This window comes from Anser anser, assembly GCF_964211835.1.
Source record: "Anser anser genome assembly, chromosome: 2".
Classification (NCBI taxonomy): Eukaryota; Metazoa; Chordata; class Aves; order Anseriformes; family Anatidae; genus Anser; species Anser anser.
Window position 1 is genome coordinate 78,845,431 of NC_139721.1, and position 23,772 is coordinate 78,869,202.

General features: G+C 46.5%; 1 protein-coding gene across 2 annotated transcripts in view; it reads left to right on the plus strand.

The window, feature by feature from the left end:
* DUSP22 (dual specificity phosphatase 22) overlaps positions 1 to 23,772 on the plus strand; it is a 134,514-nt gene that overhangs the window by 88,473 nt on the left and 22,269 nt on the right. Inside the window, exons 1-3 of one of the 2 annotated variants that reach the window (XM_083825327.1) lie at positions 4,165 to 4,370; positions 9,834 to 9,867; positions 17,462 to 17,544. In XM_083825327.1, the coding sequence (XP_083681453.1) occupies positions 4,350 to 4,370; positions 9,834 to 9,867; positions 17,462 to 17,544 (138 nt within the window). In that variant the 5' untranslated portion in view covers positions 4,165 to 4,349. Of the gene's footprint in view, positions 1 to 4,164; positions 4,371 to 9,833; positions 9,868 to 17,461; positions 17,545 to 23,772 lie in introns of those variants that run through there. The other variant, XM_083825326.1, reaches the window with a different exon arrangement.

Genomic DNA, 23,772 nt, shown 5'->3' on the forward strand with positions numbered 1-23,772 from the left:
AAGCAGTATGAGTTTAGGGTCAGAACTGATGGCTATAAAGGTTAAGAAATTGTGTATATTTTAACTGGTTAGCAAAATCAGAATTTTCAAGGCATTATTTTTTCTACTTCTCTCTTCTAAATGTTTGAACCAAGCGGCTCGTGACAATCCCATCTACACCTCATTTGCAATCCAACATGATTATTAAGGTGGATTAACTTTTTTTTTTTTTTAAAGCCTTAAAAACAAACACACAAACAAAAGTGACTGCTGGCAGGTTTAGAGACACAGAAGTGCAGTAATTTGGTACACGGTTGCCATGGGAGCTAACCTACATCTAAATTACCTTGCACAGTTTTCTCAGCCATTGTCTAGTGTTGTTCCTCCTGTCTGAATCATCAGTTCCTTCCTAGGAGTCTGCCTACAAAAAAAATCTCCTTTCTGCTACTTTTGCCTCATCTGCTGGCTCAGATCTTTCATCTTCACTCTCCTTATTCTGGTGATGCTGTCCATTAATGGAAGGGGTGGCAAGAGGAGTGTGAGGCAGAAGGTGACCACCCTCTCAGCACACTCAGAAAACAAGACTGGTGTTATTTACGAATATTTATGAGGCTTGGGGTTGTTTATTTCCGGGTGAAACCCTTCCTTCCTGTCAAACCAGCCTATTTCAGAGGAAAACTGACAATTTCCGACTAGCTATCCTTTTTATCACCCTTCTTGCCACCTCTGAGAACTAAGTTGTGACGCCACTTCAGGGGAACCCAGCCCAGGTCTTATCAGTTCCTGGCAGATCATGGATAGCTGAGATACCTTTTGCTTATGGCCGAATGTGAGCTCAGCACTCCAGGGTTTACAGAAAGTGAGATCAGAGGATAAGAAGAGTATTTACTTATTTATTTTTAACAAAACAAGCTCAACATACTGTCAAAGCAGAAGTTTTGTCTTTTTTTTTTTTTTTTTTTTTGAAGTCAACTTAGTTTCGGTATCAGTTTGCTTCTGTTTGTTAGTTTTCAGGCAATTGCCTAGAAGACGATCGCTGCTGCTGAACTCTTGGCATCACCAGGTTACTTTTGTGTGCAAAGTCAAGAAGTGGAGATTACTCAGTTTACCATCCCCGTATCACAGAGCAGTTGAAGCATCCCCAGATCTGTGGGGTTATGGGCCATTCTGACGTGATGGCTCTTTTCAGGGATACTGAAAGCTATGAGATCTGGCAAGAGCTTTTTGCTCTTCTTTGCAAGTTTGTTTATTCACTCCAGTCGTCTCAGGATAGCTCGCTTTCTAAAAGCATTTTCAAAGGACTTTCAAAGCATTAAAAACAGTGCAAATGTTAAGGACAAAGAATAAGATCCAAGGAAGAAACAATCAATGAACACCATGCGTTGATTTAGGTCTGCTGAAGACCAGCCTCCACAAATGCATTATGTGATAGTTTATTAAACAGCAGCGAAGAACTGCAACAATCAGTTTTTGGAATAACTGGCAAGAGAGACGGGTCTGACAACTATATCAGGATTCCCCTCTAGAGCTGTGGGGAAGAAAAGCAGATACTATACATCACCCTAAATGTTTAAGGTACATGTGGATTTCCTCCCACTGCTATTTAATCTTGGTATGTTGCACTCTCCCACTCTAATTTTTGTTCCTTCACTGTAGAAAGCTGCACACATGCAATAAAATTCTAATAAGGGAAAGCACTGCAGGCTGAAGTAGACGTCCTGAAGGGAGTCACGAAACTTGAAAATAAAAGAGAGAAGGCTGCGTGACACTTCCCATTCAGAAAAATGTTAGATGACTAAGCTAGATGCACTTGTATTCCGTCTGTATTGCCTAAGACAACGTAACGATTTCACATGTATTGCCCAAGCACAGTACTTTTCAGGGCTCTTTGCAAAGGACAGAAATACTGTCCTCTGCAGATGGAGAAACCGAGTTATGGGGAACTGAAGTGACCAGGCAAGACTTCCAGCATATTGAGCACGAGGCTTTCCAGTTATTGCAGACCTCTTAGCACAACACAGATCAGGAATTTTATTTATTGTTTATCTTTTTGTCTCATGTAATGAAACCATTTGCCAGAGTTTCTGGCAAAGAGTGCTTTCACTTTGGGGGCAGAATGTGTTTAGTAGTTATTATGGCAAGCTGCTATTCATACCTTTTGGACCTCACTTGTATTTTGTGTGGCATGACAATAAAGTAAATTGCATTCTGGAGAGCTCTGCCAATGAAATATTAAAGCCAGTATCTGTGATAAAGCTCACTGCTATGCTTTTCAGAAGGACTGAGGAGGAAGGAAGGAGAGAAGTGAAGTACGTTAAGTCGGGTGGCTATCCTTCCAGCCTTACAAAGAGCTCCTCTGATGTTTTTGCGACTGAAGACATGATATACACCACAAACCCTGTGGAGCTTCAGGGAGGGGGAGACTAAGGCATGGTTCAAAAGCAAAAGCAGCATCTCCTCGGTGTCCCCCCTGTTCTGCTGTGAGCAGAGGTTGTGTGCGAATGTCGTGGTGAAGATAAGATCCTGATCCAAAATGGTCCGGGCTGAAGCATAAGATGGCTTCCTACTGACCTGCTGCCATGGTCCTGTGGAAGAAACCAAGGAATGTAGAAGGTAGGAGGGGCCCTAAGCCTCCCATAACACGGGCTGAGGTGTAGCTCAGAAGTGCTCCCAGGCCCACCCAGTCCAGATACGAGTGGCCTAGCTTCAGCAGCCCGTGCTGGTTTATTTATTTCCTCTTACAAGCCCAAGGTAAGATTACTCAGCAAACCTCTTGCTAGCAGCCTGCCTCCTCGCCAGCCGCTTGGCACACCTCTGTCACGGATGCTGGCTCTGAACGGCCTGCCAGCTGCAGGCAGCTCAGGAGTCAGTCCTGCATCAGCTGCCGAGGGCTGTGCTGCTCCAGCAGCGTTGCTGGCGGGCATGTTCCCTTCCCTTGAAAATCAAGCACCTGCGGTGATGACCTGGCTGTTTTAAGGCACGAGTTTCCCAGGTTTCCAGGCAGGTGTCCCAGTTTGAGGAACCGATGGCTTAACTTCTGTTAGCTTTCAAGCGTGTCGTTGGCTTCTGTGGGGATAGCACCGGTTTGTGACGATGTGGCAATCTAATGACGAGGCGTGTGGGTCTGCTCCCAGTCTCCTCGTGCACTGGTCTGGGCCCGTGAGGAGCAGGCTGTCGCCCCCAGCCGCCTGTGGGGCTGGGTCTCCAAACAGGCTCGCTGGTTGCTCAAGGAAAGGGGCACGCGCACTGCTGAGGGCAGCACGGAGGACGCGTGACCGCCTGCTTGCCAACAGCCAACGTTAAATTACAACTGCAGGTTATGAAACCACTCCCTGAGAGCATGCTTGTATTGGCAACCACTGCCTCTACGTACTGTTCCCAGTCCCTTATCTCCCAGCCCTTCCAGAGTTCATCCATCAGGTATTTGATACCTGGCTGCGTTGCCTGTTGGCGTTACCCTGTTCTCCATCTTTCACCCTGCCAGTGCGTGCCCGGGGGCTGCAGGTGCCCCCGAGCTGCTCAGCCCTACCGAGGCGTGCCTTATGAACGCCACAGCACTTGAGTCACAGGTGGCACACGGACATCCGTTTAGTTATGTTACTGCATGTATTTTTTTAGTATATATGTAAAGGCAACTGTGAATAATGACGCAGTTGTCTGCAGGATATTTTAAGTATTTATGAAAAATCTTGTATGTTTAGTACCAATGCCTGTATAAATGAGCAGAGCACCTGAAGGGAGCTGCACAGCAGCATGCCTCCTGCTGCTCGTGCACGCGAGCCATGAAGGATGTGTTATTGTGGCAGGACATCGGGCTTGTTAATGAGGGAGATGAGACGTGAGCCACTATGGATGTGTTACTTGGGCGGGTTATCGGGCTGGTCAGTGGGGAAGATTTTACATCGTGCCCTGCCCTTGCATAGAGGAACTGTGCACATGCCCTACATCCCTGCCTTCCTTCCCCACTGCACTAATTTAGGGACTTCGCCGGCCGCCGGCTCGTCCCTCCCCGCTCCGCAGGGCGCTGCCCCCCTCCGCCCTCACGGCGCCCGCCATGCCGCCGGGCTCTCCAGGTGGGGCAGGCATGCCGGCCGCGCCGCGCGGGGGCCGCCGGGAGCTGTAGTTCTGGGCTGCCCGCTTGCGGCTGGGCGGCGCGGCGGCGCGGACTACAACCCCCAGCGCCGCCCGCGGCGGGGGCTCCGCGGCTCCGGCCGCCCGGGGAGGCGGCGCGGCTACCGGGGGCGGCGGAGGGGAGCCGAGCCGAGCCGTGCCCAGCCGAGGCGGGGGGGCTGCGCCTCGCCCTGCCCGCCGCCCTCGCTCGCAGTGAGCCCGTGCCCCATGCGGTCCGCGGCGTGCGGGCGGCGGGAGCCATGGGGAATGGCATGAACAAGGTAACGCCGCCGCCGGGTGCACGGCCCCGCCGCCCCCCGCACCTGCCCGCCGAACAAAGGAGGGAGAGGGGAGGAGGGCGTCCCCGGCGCGTTTCGGGGCTGCTTTCTTTTTTTTTTTTTTTTTAAATGTGTGTGTGGCGTTTTATTTTATTTTATTTTTTTCCCCGGGGCGCGCTTCCTGCCTGGCCGCAGCCCGGGGAGAGGGGGGGGCGGCCCCGGTTTCGGTGATGCTCCCCCGGCCGTCCCCGCCTGGCCGCCCTGCTCCCCGAAACAGCCCCACGCCTTCCCAGCCCCATCTTCCCACACCCCCCTTGCAGCCCTCCCCCTTCCAGCACCCCCTTTCCAACCTCCCTTTCTCCCCTTCCCATTCCCCCCTCCCATATCCCCAGCCCCCATGTCACCCCCCAGCAGCCTGGCAAGCCCCCCAGCCTCAGCCCACGTCCCTCAGAGCCAGCAAGGGCCAGAGCAAAGCAGCTCAGCCCCTCCGCCTCCCGTGGGCTTGCAAAAATGCCCGCCGCCCCTCTGGAGCCTGCCCCAGGAGCTGAGCGGGCTCCAGCCAGGCGAAGCGCCCAGCAGGTATCGGCCACGGCGCTGGTGTCGTTCCAGGGGGACAGGAAAGCGCTTGGCCCCGTGGAGACCGCGGTGAGGAAGGAAGATGGAGCTGAGCGGCTCAGGGTGTTGGCTTTTTGGCAGTGGGGGCTCATTGTCAGCGCCGATTCCCCCGGCGCCTTGCGGCGGTTGTCGAAGGGCGGCTGTGATTTTTGTCAGCACCTCCACCTCTGTTCTAAAACCAGGTTTGAAAGTGCGGTGGTAACTAGCCTTTTATATATAGCTTACTACGAGGAACAGAAGTTGAGTCATCTCTTCTGTCTGACATCCTGCTTTGAGTACTTTGGGAGCAGCCTCACGGTGAGCGCGGCCTCCTTACAAGGAGAGGAGCCGGAGGTAGCTGCTCGCAGGTTGCCCGCATCTGACGTCCTTGCCTCTGGAAGTCAGGCTGGCAAACGTCCAGAGCACGCGGCGTGCTACCTGGGAGGTGAAGCCTTTCCATCCCGTGGATAGACACAGTGAAATAAGAGACTTCAGGTGGGGAAAAGATCTGGGTGGCTAATCCAGCTGAGTTAGTAGGTAGGAGTAGCACCTCGGTCTTTCTAAGTCCAAGTTTCAAATTCTGGGGATAACGTTGTGATACGTTATCACACATTCCTTGGAGGCATCTTCTGGGAGTGGCTGGTGAGGAAGAAACACAGCTGGAGAGGCTTCCCTTAGATTCCTGGGATGTTTGTAGGATGTTGCAGGGAAAGTTTGGAGTTATCCTGTCACTCTGAATGTTTTGGTGGGGGATGCTAATGTTGTAACGTTAAAAAAGACAATTCTCAGCCCCCTGAAGCTTAGCACTCTTTGGCTTGTGTCTCGCTATGGTACCGTGTGAGCAGGCTCTCTGTGACTCAGGGAAATTTGGTCCTTTGGGTTCTGTTCAGTGTTGCCCTGCCGTGCTCCAACCAGGGCGCTCAGCACGAGCATAGCACTGCTCTGGTTTTTCCCCTCTGCTCTTACCGCTGCCACCAAAAAGATGAAACGTCCAGCAGTTCTGGGAGGGTTGGCTCCTTTAAGGAGGCTACAGCCACCTTGGGTACTGGCCATCAGGGTTTATTTTTGTAGGGGTCCCGTGTGCAGGTCTGGGACTTGCCACCTTCAGAATGTGCCCCTGGATCATCTGTTCCTTTTGATCTTGTGAGTCAGCGAGAGCTGGAGGGGCAAGGAGAGGTGTGGAGTCACCAGTGCCGACGCTGGGGGCTGTTTCCTCGACTCGCTGTAGTCTGCCAATACAAATTACCTTGGTTTCCAACAGGTTTTATTTTCGTGGTAGAGTTATACGTTCACAACAGAAGAAAATAAGCAGCTTATCCAATGGTGGATTATTTCGTTTAGAGAATCCCTTTGTACTGGAGCCAGGGGAAGAGGATTAGTGGTGACCTGTAATGGGTATGGGTAAGGAAAAGCCCCGGAGACTGCTACAGCTGCTGTTGCTGCTCTTGGATGCTGAGCCTTTCTCAGTGGCATGGTCCCCTCCTCTTTTTCTGTCACATGATATTGATGTATTTCATTGCAGATAGTAATCGCACCTGACCTTACGTGGCCATTAGTGCTGATTGGAGGGCTTGAGGCCTGTCATACATTTATTTTTAAGTTGGGGGGTTTCTTTAGTTTTCTCAGTAAAATTACCTGTGTTTATTTTTTTATTAAGGCCATCCAAGCCTCATTTTTCCCAAATTAAACCAAAAACATTGGCTTATAATACTCTTTTTATGCTGCTCAGAGAAATGTTATCTGTTAAGACTACAGAAAGGCAACTGGCTGCTGACTGTGCGATGGCTTCAAACCAATCTCGTAGCTACTATTAATTTTCAGTGCTTTGCTTCTTAATCTTTTTTCTAAGTACAGAATGAGTAACGGGGTCTGACTTGGGAAATTGGTTGGCCTGGTTTGTCTTTGCGCTTAAACGTCTAGCTTTGACTTGTAAACAAAGTTCAAGCTGAAGCCTGTGGTTGAGAATTACGAAGACGGTTTTCCAGGAGCTGAAGTCTAGCAGCCAAGATGGTGAGAGATCGACGGAGATAGCAGTGCTCAGATTTGATTATCTGCGAACAGGGTATGATTAGAGAAGAGTTTTCTCTGGCTCTTAGTCCTGCGTCCCGTTGAGGTTAGTTAGCTGCCCGTTACTCTGAGACTCCTCTGAAGGGGCAAGTTGAGTGCTACCTCTGCAAGAAGGGGAGCTGATTCATAAGGCGTGTAAACCAGCGTGGACAGTCGCAGCTGACGCCTGCAGTTCTGTGGAAGTCAGCAAAGCTGGGCCGGTTCTCGTCCCTCTCCTTTGCTGGCTGGCGGGGTGGGTGCATCCGCACCTCCCGCAGCATCTTGCTGTCTCTGCGGGAAGCCCGACGGATGGATGGACGGACTTCTCCGGAGCACCAGCACCTCTGGAAGCAGCGTTGGGCAAGAACTTGGATGCTCTGTATTAAGTATCTGTCTAAACAGGGGAGAGCAGCAAAGTAGCTCTTCAAGCCGTTTTCCAAGAGGCCTGATACAGAAGCGTTGTCTGCCCGCTGTAGGGCTCTGCCTTCGCGCGAGGTGCAGAACGCGAGCCGCTCTCATGTGAGGCACGGCCGAGGACAGGCGTTGCTCCCCTTGCTGCTCGGCTGTGCACGCTTCCACATCTGTTATTTAGTCCGTGGTCATTTTCTCAATGTTTCGGATTGTATAAAGAGGCTACTGTTTTTATTCAGAAAGCGGTGGTTGCGGAGTTGACAAAAACAACCACCTTATTTTTTCTCTCTGCTGACTCCCACCCCTTCTCTCACACGCCCCTGGCAGCCATCGGCCTTCGTTTTGCGCGGCCTGGAGTTGCAGTTACTGAAGGCAGTGTGAGATGACACAGCTGAAAGTTCCCAGCCGTAGTCTGGTGCCGAAGTATTAGTCAGCATGGTACGAAGATTCACTTCTTTCCAGGTAGCTTTCACCCAGAGTAATGTTTCTTGCTTCTAGAATGACTAGGACAACAGGGGTGACAGCTGTCCTTGGTTGCACGGTGTCCTAATTTTCTACCGAGCGCGCAGCATCGCTTGGTAATGCTCAAAAGCAAACTTCTGGACTTTTCCGCCTTTGCCAACAGCCATCTAAAAAGCCTCCTTCTTTAGTCCCTCCGCCCCGGTGCTTCTTGGTATCTCTTTAATTTATAATGTGTAACCTTAATGGCTGTGACTGGAATTCAGGCTTTCATCATCTCCTGAGAGCATGCATTTGATGCAGGATAAGATCCTGGAGTCTAAAAGGCTGTGCTGTGCAGCAGCGGGGTTGTGATTTGAGACTTGGGCTGCAGATAGGAGATACCAGGCTGCTATTTAAAACTACCAGAAAGGCTGTTTGGGTGGTTTTTAAGCTGAGGGAGCTGGCTGGGGTGGCCTGATTAGTGAAATTGGTTCCTAATTAGACTCTCTTTTGCTTTAGAGCATGGTTTTTTTTGCAGAATCGGGCCCATAGCAATGGCCACTGGCTGCCCTGCACCTTGGAGCAACTGCTGGCGTCTGATGCCTTGCCTGGCTTCTAGCAGAGTCATCAGGCATGCCTAAAATAATAAATGAGTCCAGGAAACGCTGAGTCTTTTCTGTTTTTCATAAGCCTGGATGGATAACAGCGACCACGACACTTTTTATCAGGTGAAAGGCATGGCCTCGAGGCAGATCGGGGGCTATTCTGCAGGTCCTTCTGCCGGCCCGCGAGGCTCTGCGGGGTGCGCCGGGTCGCCTTTCGGCAGGAAGGCTGCCGCGAAGGGGGGATTATCGAGCGATAATCCCCGACGAAAAGCCCTCCGTGGCTTTCGGGGCTTTGCGGCTGCCGGGCTGAGCAAAACGGGAGGAGTTTTCCCTTTAAATAGCCACACCGGAGATGCTGTTGCCGCTGTTGCGATGACACTTGGGTGTTGCTAAGGCTTTGGGAAGCTGGTGCTGACATATCTGTATGGGTGGCATGCTCTGCATGCGCCGAGGAAAAAGGGATCGGGCGCTCGCCCTGCCGCACTTGTGGTCCCTTCAAAGGATGTGGGCGTGGGTCAGATTGTCCAGGTGGCAGAAAATGAAATTTTTGGCCAGAAGGCGCGAGCTGGGTCTGCCCGTTGTTTTATTTTTACGTCCTTGCTGCCGTTTCCAAGTTGGGAGGGTTATGAAAGGGTGGGAGGGGTAGCGCCGCATGTTTACCCGGGTGTGCGTGCACGTGTCCTCGGGCTGCGCGGGGCCGGCCCTCGGGCTGACCTTGACAGCTCACAAGTTGAGGAAAGTCCTGTAACTGAGACCCGAGTGTGCTTCTAGGAGAGGCGCTGTGAGCGAGCAGGGCTGGGGGAGGAAAATGCAACTTTCAGGCTTTCATCAGCTCTCACTCTCTGAGCGCACAAGGAGCTGTATGCAGCGATTTGCCCTGTCAGGGAGCCCGGCGGGGCTGCAGCCCCCCTTGCGTGGTTTTGCACTTTGAAAGTCTCGCTGGAGTTTGTTTTGCAGTGCTTTATCCAGCTTGCTTAGCAGCTTTAGGCAAATTGCCTTCTCCCTTTTGAAGTTTCATCATTAGTTAAATAAGGGCAGCTCTTATCGCGCCGTGGGGGGGAGGGACAGGTTGTGAGGCCCACTCCATGTTCGCAAAACACCTCTCATATCCTCGGAGAGCACCCTTTATGCCAGCGTCCACCTTACTAACAACCCCCAGTTGTCAGTGAAAGCCTTCGAAGTGCGGTGTACCTGGAGTAACGTAGTTTGAGACGGCTGCAGAGACGCACGAAAAGCCGTCAGCACTTTTTAGGCTGCATTTGACAATAGTCTGCTAAAGTAGTATGTTCCATCCTGTATGCAAATTGAACTTTGTCAAATTGTGTTACCACAAGATATCTATATTTGATACTATATTTCTTTCTCACAGATTCTGCCCGGCTTGTTCATTGGCAACTTTAAAGGTAAGATTAGTTTTATCGTTGTCTCTAGGACTGCTTAGCAGGGGTCTTAAGGTGTTGTTTCGCAGGCCTGCCCGATTCTCTGACATCTCTGCAGCTTCTCTAACCCTCATCTTGCTTCGTTCCTGGATTCACTTGGCAGTGCTTAAAGCAGAACCTCTTTGCTCTGTCGTCCGTGTGCTGTGCTGCCGCAAGTACTTTAAGAGAAGAAAAATGAACACCGTCTCCTTGGTGCATGCTTCGGCTGGAATTCCTAAACACTGGCCTGCCTTAAACGATTCCTGTGCTAGGCAGACAAGCATGTGAGCCAGGCAGATTCTTTATAAGGCTTATTGCGAGCCCTCCTTATAAGTAAAGGCTTAGCATGCCTCCTGCTCATTGCTTTCATTATTTTGGTTATTTATAACAGCTGCTAAAGAGTTCTGTTATCACTGCATGCGAGACCGGTAGGTCTGTAGGCTGCTGTCTGACCACTGATACTTGCGCTGTCCGTGCTGCAGGTGTACGATTCTCTGGATTGTTTACCCTTTTGCATGAGGTTTACTTTTTGTGCATAGAAAGACAGAACCACGTTTAGGAAAAACAGGAAACTTTACACGGGCATCCCAATAAACGCCCTGTTCTCAAAGCAGTCTGTTAGCAGCGGTTCCAGCTGACTGTCCCTACTCAGAAATGAGCGGGTCCTGCCTGTACAGTTGTGTTGGTACATGCTGTTAGCTAGCAAGGCAGGACTCACAGGGGCTACTGCAATGTCATACCCTTCCCGATCTGTTGGATATCGTAGCTGCTCTGTTAAGATTGGACAAGGTCTGCACTGGATTCGGGTGCTGCTGTATGTCTTCTCTGCTCCGCTCTCCCTCTCCCTCCTCCACCAAAACCTGCGACTTCACTTTTCTTTGTCTGAACTGCTGTCTGATTTCCCTGGCTCTGGCCATACTGACCCACGGTCCATGCTGCCCCTGCGAAGTGGAGCTGATCACCGGGAGAGGCAGCCCAGAGGTGCACCTGAAGCTAAAGGCTGCCTTTTGCCACGCTGGGGTGCAAACACAAGTACAAAGGCTAGTGTGCGAGGGGAGTTAATCGTGCCATGGTAAGGGAAGTGAAAGGACAGAGACAAGTTTATGCTGGTGGAAGTAGGTAACGAGAGGAGGAGAAAAAGAAAGAAAGGGGAAAAAAAGGGAAATCAGGGGAAGAGGATATGTTTGAAGACTCCGTGGATTGACCAGTGCATTGAGCCAGTGACAAAACTAGCTTGCTCACAGCCACATTACTTCCTTCTCTTTGTCAAATAATGTGGGGGAGAGGCAGGATGGGAGGATGGATGCCGGGCAGCAGAGCCCTTCAGGACGGCTCTGGATTCGTCGCTCTTGCTGCAGCAGCCCCGCTGGTGAGCCCTTGACAGCCGCCCAGGGGAGCAAAACTCAGCTCTGTTTCTCGGTGCCGTTCTGCTTTCAGCTGGTGAACAACTTGACCAGCTGAGGGGAGGTGGCCAGGGTTGTGGAGTGAGTCAGCACCGCTGCCCGTGCCGGGGCTGTGTTTTGGACTCAATTTTTAAATTCGTTAAAAACTGGGCAAAATCAATCATTTATTTATTGCTGTGACCTCTGGTCACATTGCATTTAATAGTTAGCCATCACGAGCACCAGATACTACATCTCACGTACACGAAGAGGAAGAGAAAAGATTGGTGTTGCAGTACTTCATTAATACAGAAGCAAATTCTTATGGTTTTGTTTTTTTTTCTGCACGCCCCCCACCCCACCTGCTTCAGAGTGATTGCAATGAGCTTTCCATGCAGTGAAGTCATCCAATTTAGGAACAGGCTATTGGTTTATCATCAGAGTGTATTTCTGCTGTAATCTGATTACCGTGTTCTTGGGGCATGTTCTGATTTGTGGCACTATTTCAAAAAGTGACTAATAATTTTGAGACTTCCATAACGGGGATTGTTGCTGGGAAATACTCAGCAGCGTGCCGTTGGGCTCGGTTAGAGTCTCCCGATTTGGGCAGCAGAAACATCTAGCTACTTCTAAAGACGCGGGTTTAGGAAAGGATTTCCTGCAATGCCCCTCTGAGCAGTCTGGCTGTTTGTTCAGCTTGCAGCTGGTAGCTGGAATTGAATAAAGCTGCATCTGGTCAGCGAGAGCAGTGCTGCATCCCTGGCATTGCTCATCTCTCCTGGAGGCAGAGCTGGGGCACCCTGGGAGTCCGTACCCAGGGGGAGAGGAGAGGAGGGAGCTTCCTCCAGAAGGGGAGTCTCTGAAACGCTCTGATCTGCCCTCTGGAGGATAGTCTCTCCTCCTTGCTCCAGCGGCTGTGCAGGGAGCCCAGGCAGGCAGGCTTTCCATAGCCAGGTCCTGGGAACACCGTTCTACGCACGCTCGTCTCTCCCTGCTGCATGGAGACCTCTGGAGGAGCTGACAGCCTAAGGGAAAAGGAATGTTTTTTCCGATTCCTGCCTTCCTGGTAAATGAGAGCAGGACGCGACAGGATGCTAAGTAGTGCAGTCCTGGAGGTGTGTTGTCCAGAGATGGCATTCAGCAGTTTTTCTGGCTGTGAATTGCCATTCAATATTCAGCAGTATTTCCGCCCTACGTGTAGGGATTCCTGCTGTCTTTTTAGACCTAATTAACACAAAAGCAATCCGTGACCGAGGAAGTGCAGCCGTGTCCACGTTTAATTGGGAGATAAACTGAGACCTGAGAAGAACTTGTAGAATCAGTTTGTGGCAGAAATGGGAGCTGAGCTCTCTCCTGGTTTGCGTGCTGCTGCTGTGCAAGCCTTTGGGCACACAGGATGTGAGGGATTTTTGTAACTACCTTAGGGTCCTCGGGTGAGAAAGTTGCACGTAGTCGTGGTTATGGAAAGCACTGAAGCAAGTGCTGAAACCCTACTAAATCCACAGTACTCGAGTATGTCTTCGTTTGTTATCTCTGAAGATCTGTGGGCATTATTCTACTTAGCCAGCAGCACGTTAAAATTGTAGTATGTTCCTGAGTTTGTGTGTTTGAGATTGCACAGCTAGAGGGCAGAAAAATTCAAGAAGAACCACAGGTGTCCATACAAAGTACTCTAGACTGAGTTTGGTGTGAAAGCCCAGAGGGAAACAGAGCTCTTGGGCTTCTTCAGTGAAAGTTAGTGAGGAGTTGCTTCATTGTGAAGGGGATGGGAGGGCTAGGGGAGCAAAACGAGGGAAGGGAAAGAAGTAGTAAACTCTTCTCCCTGGCTCTAGTTAGGGGGGAATTTTGGTGTTCCTTTCAGGTGAAATTCAATCCTGCAGCCCTCAACAGACAAAGAATTTATTGAGGGATTGCCTGTGTCTTCTGTGCTGGAAACTTGATTTCCCTTGAAAGGCACCTGTGCTCACAATGAAAATAGATGCTTTGTTTCTTAACAGACTGATATGGCAAGGAGCTTTTTAGCCTTTTCCTGCACAAATAGAACAAATTATTTTTTCTCATCTGAGGCTCCAAGCAAACGCTTGTTTGCTTCAAAATCAAAAGATGTAGCAGTAGCGAGCCCCAGAGATTCAGGAGTGTTTCTACCTTGAATATTTAAAGAGCTTGTGTCCTTCCTTGCTTGTACTCATAGTTGGAAGATTCAAGTTTTTCCAATGGAATATTTGGGGGCTTTTTGATTTGAAGGGGAAAGCCACAATATGAGGTTTAATTCCCCTGAAGAGTCCAGTGTTGCTGTGGATGACCTGGAGAGTCTTGGGAAAGTTTATGCCCTTCCTGTTCCTGAATGTAAAAAGGCAGTGCCCCCCAAGTGGTTCTGCTGTGTTTCTAGATCCGTCCTGCTAACAGCTTTGTAGTGCTTGTGGGAAAAGTTCCCTTTTTCTAAGGCTTTGTTTCAGGTATTGAAAACAGGAGATAATGAAGATACTATTACCTTTTCCAGGTTCATCTTTTAAAGGAAGACCTTTTGTAGGTACTGTCATTAAAGAGAACATTGAGCACTTTTCCTCAGTTTCCTCACTCCCTGCAAATGTCCTCCTGAGAGTCTGGGACAGAATATTTATTAGAATGTAATATGAAGTGGTGATGGGAGATGTGGAGTTTTTGTGCAGATGTGTTGGGTGTGTATGTTTGTGTCTGTAAGTGTGGGTCACTGGACTCTGCTCTCCCATCAGGAGAGCTTTGATCCATTCATTTTCAGTAATAGCTCTTAGTGGTCTGAACCACTGGAGGTTGGGTTTTCCTTAAAATCACAGAATCATTTCAATTGGAAAAGACCTGCACCGTCGCCAGGTCCAACGATCAACCTGACCTACCGAGACCCATCACTAAACATGTCCCTTGGTGCCACATCCACATGTCTTTTAAATGCCTCTAGGGATGGGGACTCCACCACTTCCCTGGGCAGCCTGCTCCAGTGCCTGACCACCCTCTCTGTGAAGAAGTTCTTCCTAATACCCAGTCTAAACCTCTATTTTAAATGTCTCTCTGGTTCTCTGCAAAGCAGAATATAAGGTGTTAGAAGAACAGGTGTTTTGTTTAAAAACATACAGGAACCAAACAAGGAAACGCTAGAGATGATGAAACTGTCTGCAGTCTCTATGTATCTGCAGGTTGAGACCTGATGATGTTGTACTTAGGGGCCTCACTTGCTTTGTTTTTTGTGTACGTAACCTAAAGTTTTATACTGAAAATTTAATAGCTGCCAGCTTACTGCATTACAAGAGTGCATGTTTCTTTTCACACTAACAGCAAAGTCAATTGTGGGCTTTGGAGGAGGAAGAAGAAAGGATGTCTTTAGTATGGGATAGTTAACCAAGGGGAAGAAAGGTAACAAACTGAAAATATGAAATGAAATTGTCTCCACTGTGTGGAGACGTCTAATCTTCTCAATTAACAGGTGTGTTGCAGTTAAATGTTGCAGATCTAAACCTATACCACTGAAATGCTTTTTTTTTTTTTTCCTGTTCCTGGCATGACCAATGCTTTTGTATTTTGTTGTTAGTAGTAGAGATGGGAAAGACTCTGCAGCTGAAATTGAGGAAAAAGAAGCTAAATATGGGCATGGGAGGGAGAGAGGAAGACTTCTCCAATGTGGACTGCATCTTCTTATACCAGGAGTGAGTTTTCTGGAGGCTTTACTCAAAAGTCCCCATTAGCTCAGAAGCGTTTCATTGTATGAAACAGAACATTAGGTAATCTACTGTGAAGAATAGTCCCACGTTTGAGGGACCTTCGGGGATGCACGAGATAGATTGACAGGTTTCTTTCATCATCAAATTCCAAAATGGGATGGTTCTCGCTGTGATTTCAAAATGTGAGCCTGCGTGTGGTTGTACAGCACTGTGCTATAGTAAGGAAGTTAGAATTGCTGTCATTTATGGGTAACTCTTCTGGCTTTTGGGGGTTCTTTACATAACCCCTTACATTTTTGTGAGTTTATGGTACAAGACTGTCAATGACAGGATATCTCATTTGTACTGCTGTTTAAATCAGCTTTGCCTATATTATCTGTAGAAGACTTATGGCAGGGGCTGGGGGGAACAAGGGGAATTTCCCTTCATAAATTGTTTACGGTTTAGATCCAGATAATACAGTCAGTGGATGGGAAGCTTTTTCTCCTCTATTTTCTGTGATTTGAATGATTGGTTCCTAAATATATTAAGGACCTGATGTTACCCTGGGATGCAGCTGTAGGACAGAGTCATTTCTAGCTTGCTTCTAGGAATGTCACTTACTGTGTAGTTCTGATCTGTTGAAACTCATTTAGTTAATTGAAGAAGTAAAATCTTTCAATCCTTTTGAGTTGTACTGCATCCGTAAGGGTTTTAAGTCTTCACCAGAGCAGTCAGTGCTTAATGTGGGTCATACCTGCTTCTAAAGACATTTGCCTTGTATGTGAAGCCACTGCTTACCATGTAGGTCATGCTGATAATTAGAGGGTGGGATCTGATTGTGCTAGGTGTGCATTCACACCATGAGTTCTGGCCAGCAGCCCCTGAAGTCTGTTGATTTTTAGGCACGTTTAGGCTGGCTTCCAGGGTTTCCAGCCCCTTCTCTGCCTAGGTGTTCTCTGAGAAATCAGGACTGTCCTATACACTATTATTAAATCTGAAGGTCTGGTGTATTAGAAGACCCCTCCTGGCAAACATTGGCATTTCTTCTTTGAAGTGCACACTCTGAGAATCTTAGAAATAAGCTCCAGCTTCACAGAACAATTAAAATTTCCTGTTTTAGGTGGAATTTGTGCTAATTCTCTCCTGAAGGACTAGGTATCTGTGTTAGTCGTACAGGCTTGAGCAGTAGCGAGTGAAATCGATTCAGTTTTGAATCTTCTCTCTATTTTATTAGCCCCAAAGAAGCTTTCGTAATTGGATGAGGTTTAAATTTTGTTGCCCCTTATTTTTCTTGTGTGGATCTTGTCTGTGGGGCAGTATAATTAAATGTCCAATTCCTCTTTCAGATGTAGATAAGGCATTGAAACTTTATAGTAGAGTGGAATAATATGAAGCAAGAGATGCTGATTGAACTCTTGCCTGTACATAAAGAGTGTACAGGTGATACTATTGTTATTTTTGTACCTAGAGAGAGCCGGTTTGAAACCTCTGTGGTCAGTGCTCTTTTTTTTTGTGTGAAACCAGGCTAATGTGAACAGATTGTAGGGGTTGATTGGGAAGGCAGGTGTTCACATCTTAAAACCACTGCTGTAATTGCCATGATGTGTTGTGCCATATTCACGCAAAAAGGTCAAAAGTAAGTGGACACAAATTAACATTTACCTGTATTAGTGGTTCTTTGAGGTCATTTGCTGACATGCTAATGGTTAAGCATGGGGAAAGTTGTTCAATGATGACAGATAATCTATTTTACCTTCTTTCTCATAGAAACAAACCCATGTTTTCACAATATCTAGCATCAAAATTTCTTTCACCCTAGTTTGCTTTCCAGTTTTGAATGTTTGAAACCCCTTGGTTAAAGGTCTAGGAACTACCTTTTCACAACTATGCTTCCTTGCTGCAGCATTTTTCATGCTTTCAATATCTCCTCAGTCTCTCTTCAGACTTAAAATTATGCTGTGTATTAGCTAAATGCATCTTTGTCCCTGCTAGTCCACAGAAAGTAAGGATTTAGTTGTGGTGTTGGCTGGCCTGTTGATACCTTAATTCAGGTGATTCAAGCCACCTGGTTGGCTTCACTCCTCAGGCCTGGATATCGCAAGGCTGATCCCCCCCAAGTGAAATTGTATCTCCTGAAGGGGGATTTGCGGGTGAGAGGAGGTAAGCTATTTCTTGTGGAGCTCTGGCTGCTTGTTCAGATGGCCATCACCTGCACACAGGCATGCACAGACTTATATTTCAGATGCAAAATACATGAAACTTTTGACTTAAGAACACATTCCTGAGTCACTTAAGGTTGTTCTTTATATAGTATATCGTTTGTTTTGGAGTTGAAATGTTTCTTCCCCTTCCCCCTCTGCTGATGGTGTTCTAGAACAGCTGCATTTGGGGTTTTGCTTTACTTCATGAAGCTTCAGAAAGAAATGTGGCAATGACAGTGATTTTCAATGTGCACGAGGGAAAGGGGGGTGGGCTGTTTCAGGAGATTAAAGAAAAAATCTTCCTTTTTTTCCTTCATCACAGATGCCCGAGATGTAGAGCAATTGAGCAAGAATAACATTACGCACATTCTTTCCATTCATGACAGTGCCCGTCCTATGCTTGAGGTAAGAGGGGTGGGACTCAACGATAAACCTTTACTTTGCAGTTGCTTGTCACACTCATCTTGGGGTTAATCTCATGTTCTGTATGTCTGGTGTTTTGAAACGGAATTTGGAAATGTTTGACAGCTGTATTCTTGGGATTCAGTCACAAATTTTGTTGTTGCTGCTGTTACAACAACAAGAAATGTAGCTGACGAGGGGAGAGACAATTATAGTGTCAATCAATATAACACAACAATGGGATTGTTATTAATCTAATAGTAAAGGTAAGTTTTCTTCTGTGTGGAGTTCACGCATCACTTAAACAGCAATATTCCAGCTCCCCTTTTCCCACTACCAACTCTCCTTTGTACTAGGCCACTTTCCTGAATCTTCAAAACGAATCATCTGAGAAGCTTGCAGTCCTTTTCCGTATAAAATAGCCTTACTAAGGCTTGGGGCGTGGGTGAAACAAGTCCTTCTTCATATAATGTACCCTAAGGCAGCAGTGCATCTGTATGTCTCCAGCACTGTAACGTGAAGTATTATTCCCCATTTTACGGAAGGGGAACTGATCTGAGGAGTTGAAATGACACGACTTGCTGTGTCATCTTGAGCAGCGAAAGAGCTGGAACCAGTTTGCAGGTCTCCTGTATTTGACTCAGCCGTCAGACTTTCTTTATGCCACGTTAACCTTGAGAAGAAGGAAGTGTGGCTGGGCTTTGCTACACCTTAAAATCCTGCCGTTTGATTTATATTGGAATTCAAGGCTTACTTCAAACTTAGAAGTGAAAACTGTTTTTTGTAGTGTCCATTTAACTTACGGTGTGCCTGATGCAGGTTAATTCTGAAACATTGATCTTCAAGACTCTCCTTAGTTGAGGAGAGATGCAGTTACACTGACTAGGGGAGGTGTAATGTTTCCCCTAGGGTGGTGTTCTCTAAAGTGAGCAGAGGCTTGATTTTTTTTTTTTTATCATCATGATTAGAAAAGTAGGAAGACTAATTATGGCACAGTTCAGCTGCAACCTCAGGCCAGTGTTCCTTGTGGTGTTGGCGGTAGTTTTGGCAGCCCACATGCTGACCCTTTCCTCCCCCCGCCATCGTTTGTGGTGGTGCATCTGTTTGTGGGTCTGCATGGTGAATAGATCTGGGAGCTTGCGTGAGTTAAATATAACCAAGTCACCTTTTCTAGCTACCCCCACAGAAGACATGAATGATTACATTTACTGAGATCAGTTCCCAATCTGGTTCATGATGCAGTCTGAAAAATTACAGTGGAGTGGGAACTGTGACTGGCTGAGGGTGGACTTGCTTTGTTCACCCCTGCCTCTGAAAGAAAAGTTTCTCTAACTGTGCCTTCTGATTTTGCAGCATGCAATATATTTGTCTGTGTGCTGGTGGTGTGGAAAGCTGAACTTCTTCCCAGTTCTTAAAGTAGTGCAAGGTTTGCAAGTTTTGTTTATTCAGGAGCTTAGCTGGTTACTATTAACTGCTTTATCACTCATGGTCTTGGTGCAGAGTTTGTGTGCAACTAAATGCTTCTCTATAGGAACAAGGGCCTAGAAAATATCTGCTAGGTTGTGTTGCTTCCTTTGTTATTTACATCTTCCCCAGGTTGTAGGTAGGTTTCTGTACAGCTTCTGTATCCACATGATGCTCGAGGCTTGTTCTCAAGTCCACTGAAGTCAAATGGGAATGCTTTTCTGATTCATTTTCAGACTTCACTGGCAGAAAGTGAGGGCTCATATTTGTGTTCATTGTGTTCAGAACACTGGATGTTATTCGGCCCTTTAAACATGCAATTGCTGTGATATGAGAAGCATTTTTCCCTGAGGAGCCCTGTTTTGTGTGTGTGCATTTATATGGATGTTGATCATAGCTGAGAAGCTGTGTTTTTTTTGGTTTTTTTGTATTATGGTAGTTGCATTTGTCTTTTACTAACAGTATTTTAAGTATTTCCTAATCATCCTATAGAAAATGCTACAAATATTTCGTTAAGCAAAGTTTTCTCTGCAAGCCATGGAAGGGTAAGTGTTTTTAGAAATAGAAAAATCAATGTTCCTGAAGTAATACATTGTCAAAGAGAACTCGGCCTTTTTTGGTGCTCTGTAGAACAAACAAATATGGGACCTGTGCTCTCCAAGAGGTGACAAATTACCCATATCTCATCAGATTTTGAAGTTACAGTAGTGCTTGTTGTGATACACAAATTCTTCTGATACAGCACTTAAAGCTGAAAACATTGGATAGAGAATGAAAATGACCAATCTGGTGTCATTGTCCATATGGGGTAGGAGCAATACTCCAGAAGTAAAAGCAAATGTCAGTATATAAGGTGAACACCAACTTGTTAGATTGTAAAATTACTTTCCATTTTAATAACTGACAGCATTGCCCCTCTCTGAGTATGTGATGTTACAGACTGTTTTTACCTGTTCATGTTTAAAGTATTCACAGTAGCTTTTAAAATGTGTGCTTCTTTCTGTGCTTTGTGCGTACTGCAGTATTTGGAAATACGCTTCTTTAGTTCCTCATAGCTTACTAGCTTACTTGAAAATGACTGTAGAGTTTCACAAAAAACACTTGTTATATCGGTTTAGGTTTCATAGTGTGTTCCTGTTGAGGAGAAATGATTTAAAACGAATGTTTTCTCACTGAAATTTGGTTTCAGAAGTTATTTTGATGATTATTTACAAATCCTCATGGACTTTTGAGTTATGGGTGTTTCATAGTCAAAGTTTGGCCTTGGGAAGCTACTGTGTATACTGTGTACTTTCAAGGTGGAATAACTAGAAAACATAGGTTGAATCAGTTGGAATATAAGACCTTTTATACCTTTAGACATTAGCAGCATACATTAAGTACAAGACATAGAATTTATTTGTAAGGTTTCAAGTGTTTTAGATAGGTAGGAATCTGCTAAAATCTGGACTAATCTGTCTTGCAACACTGCCACTTAAGTCTTTTCATATAAACTGCTTCAAGAAAATTTGTCCTCTAATAAAAAACAGATCTAGAATTAATTTATATTTAGAAAGCATCCTAAGGCTGTGACTTCAATGAAGTACACCATTGCTGTGCGGGGTCTTAACCACTAAGGTAAGCATTTTTGTAATCTAAAGATGCGTGTTTATAACTCCATCAGGAAAACTATAGGTAACTGGTGGCCTGTCCAAGTGAAAGGACTGCATGCCATGTGGAACAAGGTTTGTTACCTCAGATGCATGGAAGGAACCCCCTGAGTGAGAGTGGTGTCTGACAGCACCGTGTGTATTCCTGCACAGGGACGTTAGCCCTGGTGGCTCCTCTAGAGCACTTTGGACAGCTGCCGGTGGAACTCTCACAGGGGTTTTATAAATCCACACAAAAGGCACATGCAGAAGAGAACAATTAGGTTTATTGCCACCTGCTTTCTAATCTCTCTCGCAGCTAGTTCAGGTTTGAAAATCTCTATTCAGAATGTGGGAAGGTGAAAGGCAGATGGGAAAACAGGTATCCATGTGCTTTAAATAATTGTCTATCTGGCGGTGATCAGTTGGTTCTCTTAGTAGGACTCTTTTATTAGGGACAGGTCAAATAGCTTTTGGGGTTGGAGACCAAAAGGCCTAAAGGTCTGACTTCTGTGCCGTCCAGATATCCTAACCAAGCAGGTGCAGTCAGAATACACAGTGAAGATGGACACACTTAACTCCTCCTGAGCAGTTTTTCCCCCTGTCTACAGACAACATATTTCTTCAGAAAAATCCAGCTAGGCCCGTTAGAGCCTTTGCTTTTGGATTGTCCCTGCAACCATTGCTCCTTTGGGATACCCTACAAAAGCTGTGAAAAGGCCTCCAAGATACATTCCCGTCAAATACAAATGCTCTTTACCTGCTAGAGCTTTTCAGGATGTTAGAGGATACAAAACCCAACGCATTCAAACCTGCCTTACTGCTGTTGAGTAGTACACACAGCAAAGTCATGTCAGTGACCATTACCTTAATTTCAGTAACTCTGCTCCGTTAAGGCTGGGGTCTAACCAAGTTTGTGCCACTTGATCTAAATGAAGGAGGTAAAGGCAAATCTTGTTAATTGTGTTTACAGGAATCTGGTTACATGTCTGTAAAGTAATGTGTTTCACTGTGGAAATTCCAGGTGTTTGAGCCTGTTCTGAGGGATGGTGCTTGGAGAAGGATGTGGGTCCGAACCAAATAGGATGCTGGTGTGGACTGTGCGGCTGCTTGAATAAAACTGCATCCCATCCTGGGAAGCGTGTGCTGTTGTGGACAGTCATGTTCCAACAGCTGGACTTGGAGCATCCTTATCTGCCATTCTTAACCTTTCCCTGTCTCCTGCCACTGGACACACACATGGCAAAAGCAAGAGTGCTTCCTCCACTGCATCGGGCAGTGGTTGCTGTGTGTAATGCAGGAAGGCACTATTCCTAAGGGGCACTAGAATTTCTTCTGCTTTGACAGTCGTTCAAGCTCAGTCCCAGAGATCAATATCCACAGAGAGAGGCAGGGAATGATCTGATTACAGCCCATGGGTCCCCATGCAGAGGAACCACCTTAGAATAACATGATGTGCTTGGCTTACAAGTGAAGTTGCACACATTCAGGCTGGAAGGAAGCAAGGCTTTTAGCAAGGGGAGAGTAAGCTATTGCTGAAGTATATGGCCAAGGCAACAGTGGATTTTCTTACATGCTTCACTTCTGTGTGGAAGTTGGTTCAAGTAAGGCTGTTACAGAGGTCTTGTTTCTCAGTCCTTGGTCTGTCCGAGATGCTTTGAGGTGCCAGTTGAGGGGACTGCTGTGTATGTTGTAGACATCTGTCCGTCAGTCCGTAAAGGGACTGAAACTACCCGCTTCTTTCACATGGTCCACCACACGTTTGTCAGTTACCAGTAATTTTGTTGTTTCTCTTGAGTAATGCCGGAGGGTTTGACCTAGCAAATGCTTCAAATGTGTTACCAGTCACCTGTGGTTGCGGAGCTCTTTGGGATTAATTTACTTACAGCGTTGTCATTGTTAGACAGACTACTTCTGCATCACAGGACGCTGTGTATGCTGCTGTCATCTTGGAGACATCGTGATGATCACAGTAGTGTAGGTCTTAAATATACAGGACTTTACCTGGACATTCTTGTACCATACTCTGTCACAAGCTTTCCATGTTAACAACAGCTCTGTTTGCAACACATTGCATTAAGAGTAGGTTTTTGCATATGTGCTGCTTGTATATGCATGTGAGTTTTTTCTGTGCTTTCTGTTGCTAGAGGTTTTTTTTCTTTTTAGTGTCCTTTTTCAGATAAGGAGTGTTATCAGTGTATGTGGCAGTTTCAGTTGAAGTCATTTGAATGAAGCGTCAAAAACTGAAATCCCAGCAAAACATGCCTGATTCTGGGGGTCTTGAGGGTTTTGTCATTTCTTTCTCCCCAGTACCAAAGCACTCAAGTTTTAAGCAACCCCATTTCATGTGAATAGCCAGTCTGTGTCCTGGTGATAAGCATGTATGCAGGTGGTGCTGTTTCAAGTCTTGTGGATTGTTGGATTTCTTCTCTAGACAAAAAGAGTGATCTTAAAGGACTGTGTGGATTTTTGAATGCTGCAATGTCTTCTAGTTTGTAAGAAAATTAATACCTATGAAGTATCTACTCTTCTTTGCCTCCAGTGCTCAAGATACTAGCTTTATAGGTTGTTTTTCTCCTCGTTCTGCATAGTTAACCAGAGCACCAGTAGAATATAGTTATTTTTTTCTTATTTTCTTTAGTATTCTGATGGCATTAACAGTATCATCTTAATCTGTTACATGCTGTCTCCAGAGCAGTGGCTTTCCTCCCCATTTTCCTGAATCGATGACTATGTAAATATGGTAGGTAGGTAGAGGGGGTGGTAAAGAACAGCTAATTACTAAGTCAAGTAAGCATCTTTCTTTTCCAGTCTGTTTGTTTGTGCAGCCAGAACAACTTAAATTAATTGTATCCTTAAGATAAACCTCATGGGCCAGGTCATCTTATAAAGGGTTTTGATTTTCCTTGAAAATTTTCCTAGAAATTTTAAAATTTCTGTCAGAGTAGAATTAGGATTTCAAATACTCGGTCCCTGAGAGACTGAACTGAAAGGGAAAAGCACAGTTAACACTCTGTGCTGTTAGTTTAGAACAATCTTTCATACTCTTGAGTAGACAGCCAAACACATTAATAAAACAGTACGGCCAACAAAAAGATACCGTAATGAGAACGGAACCAGTGTGTGGAACAGAAGTTGT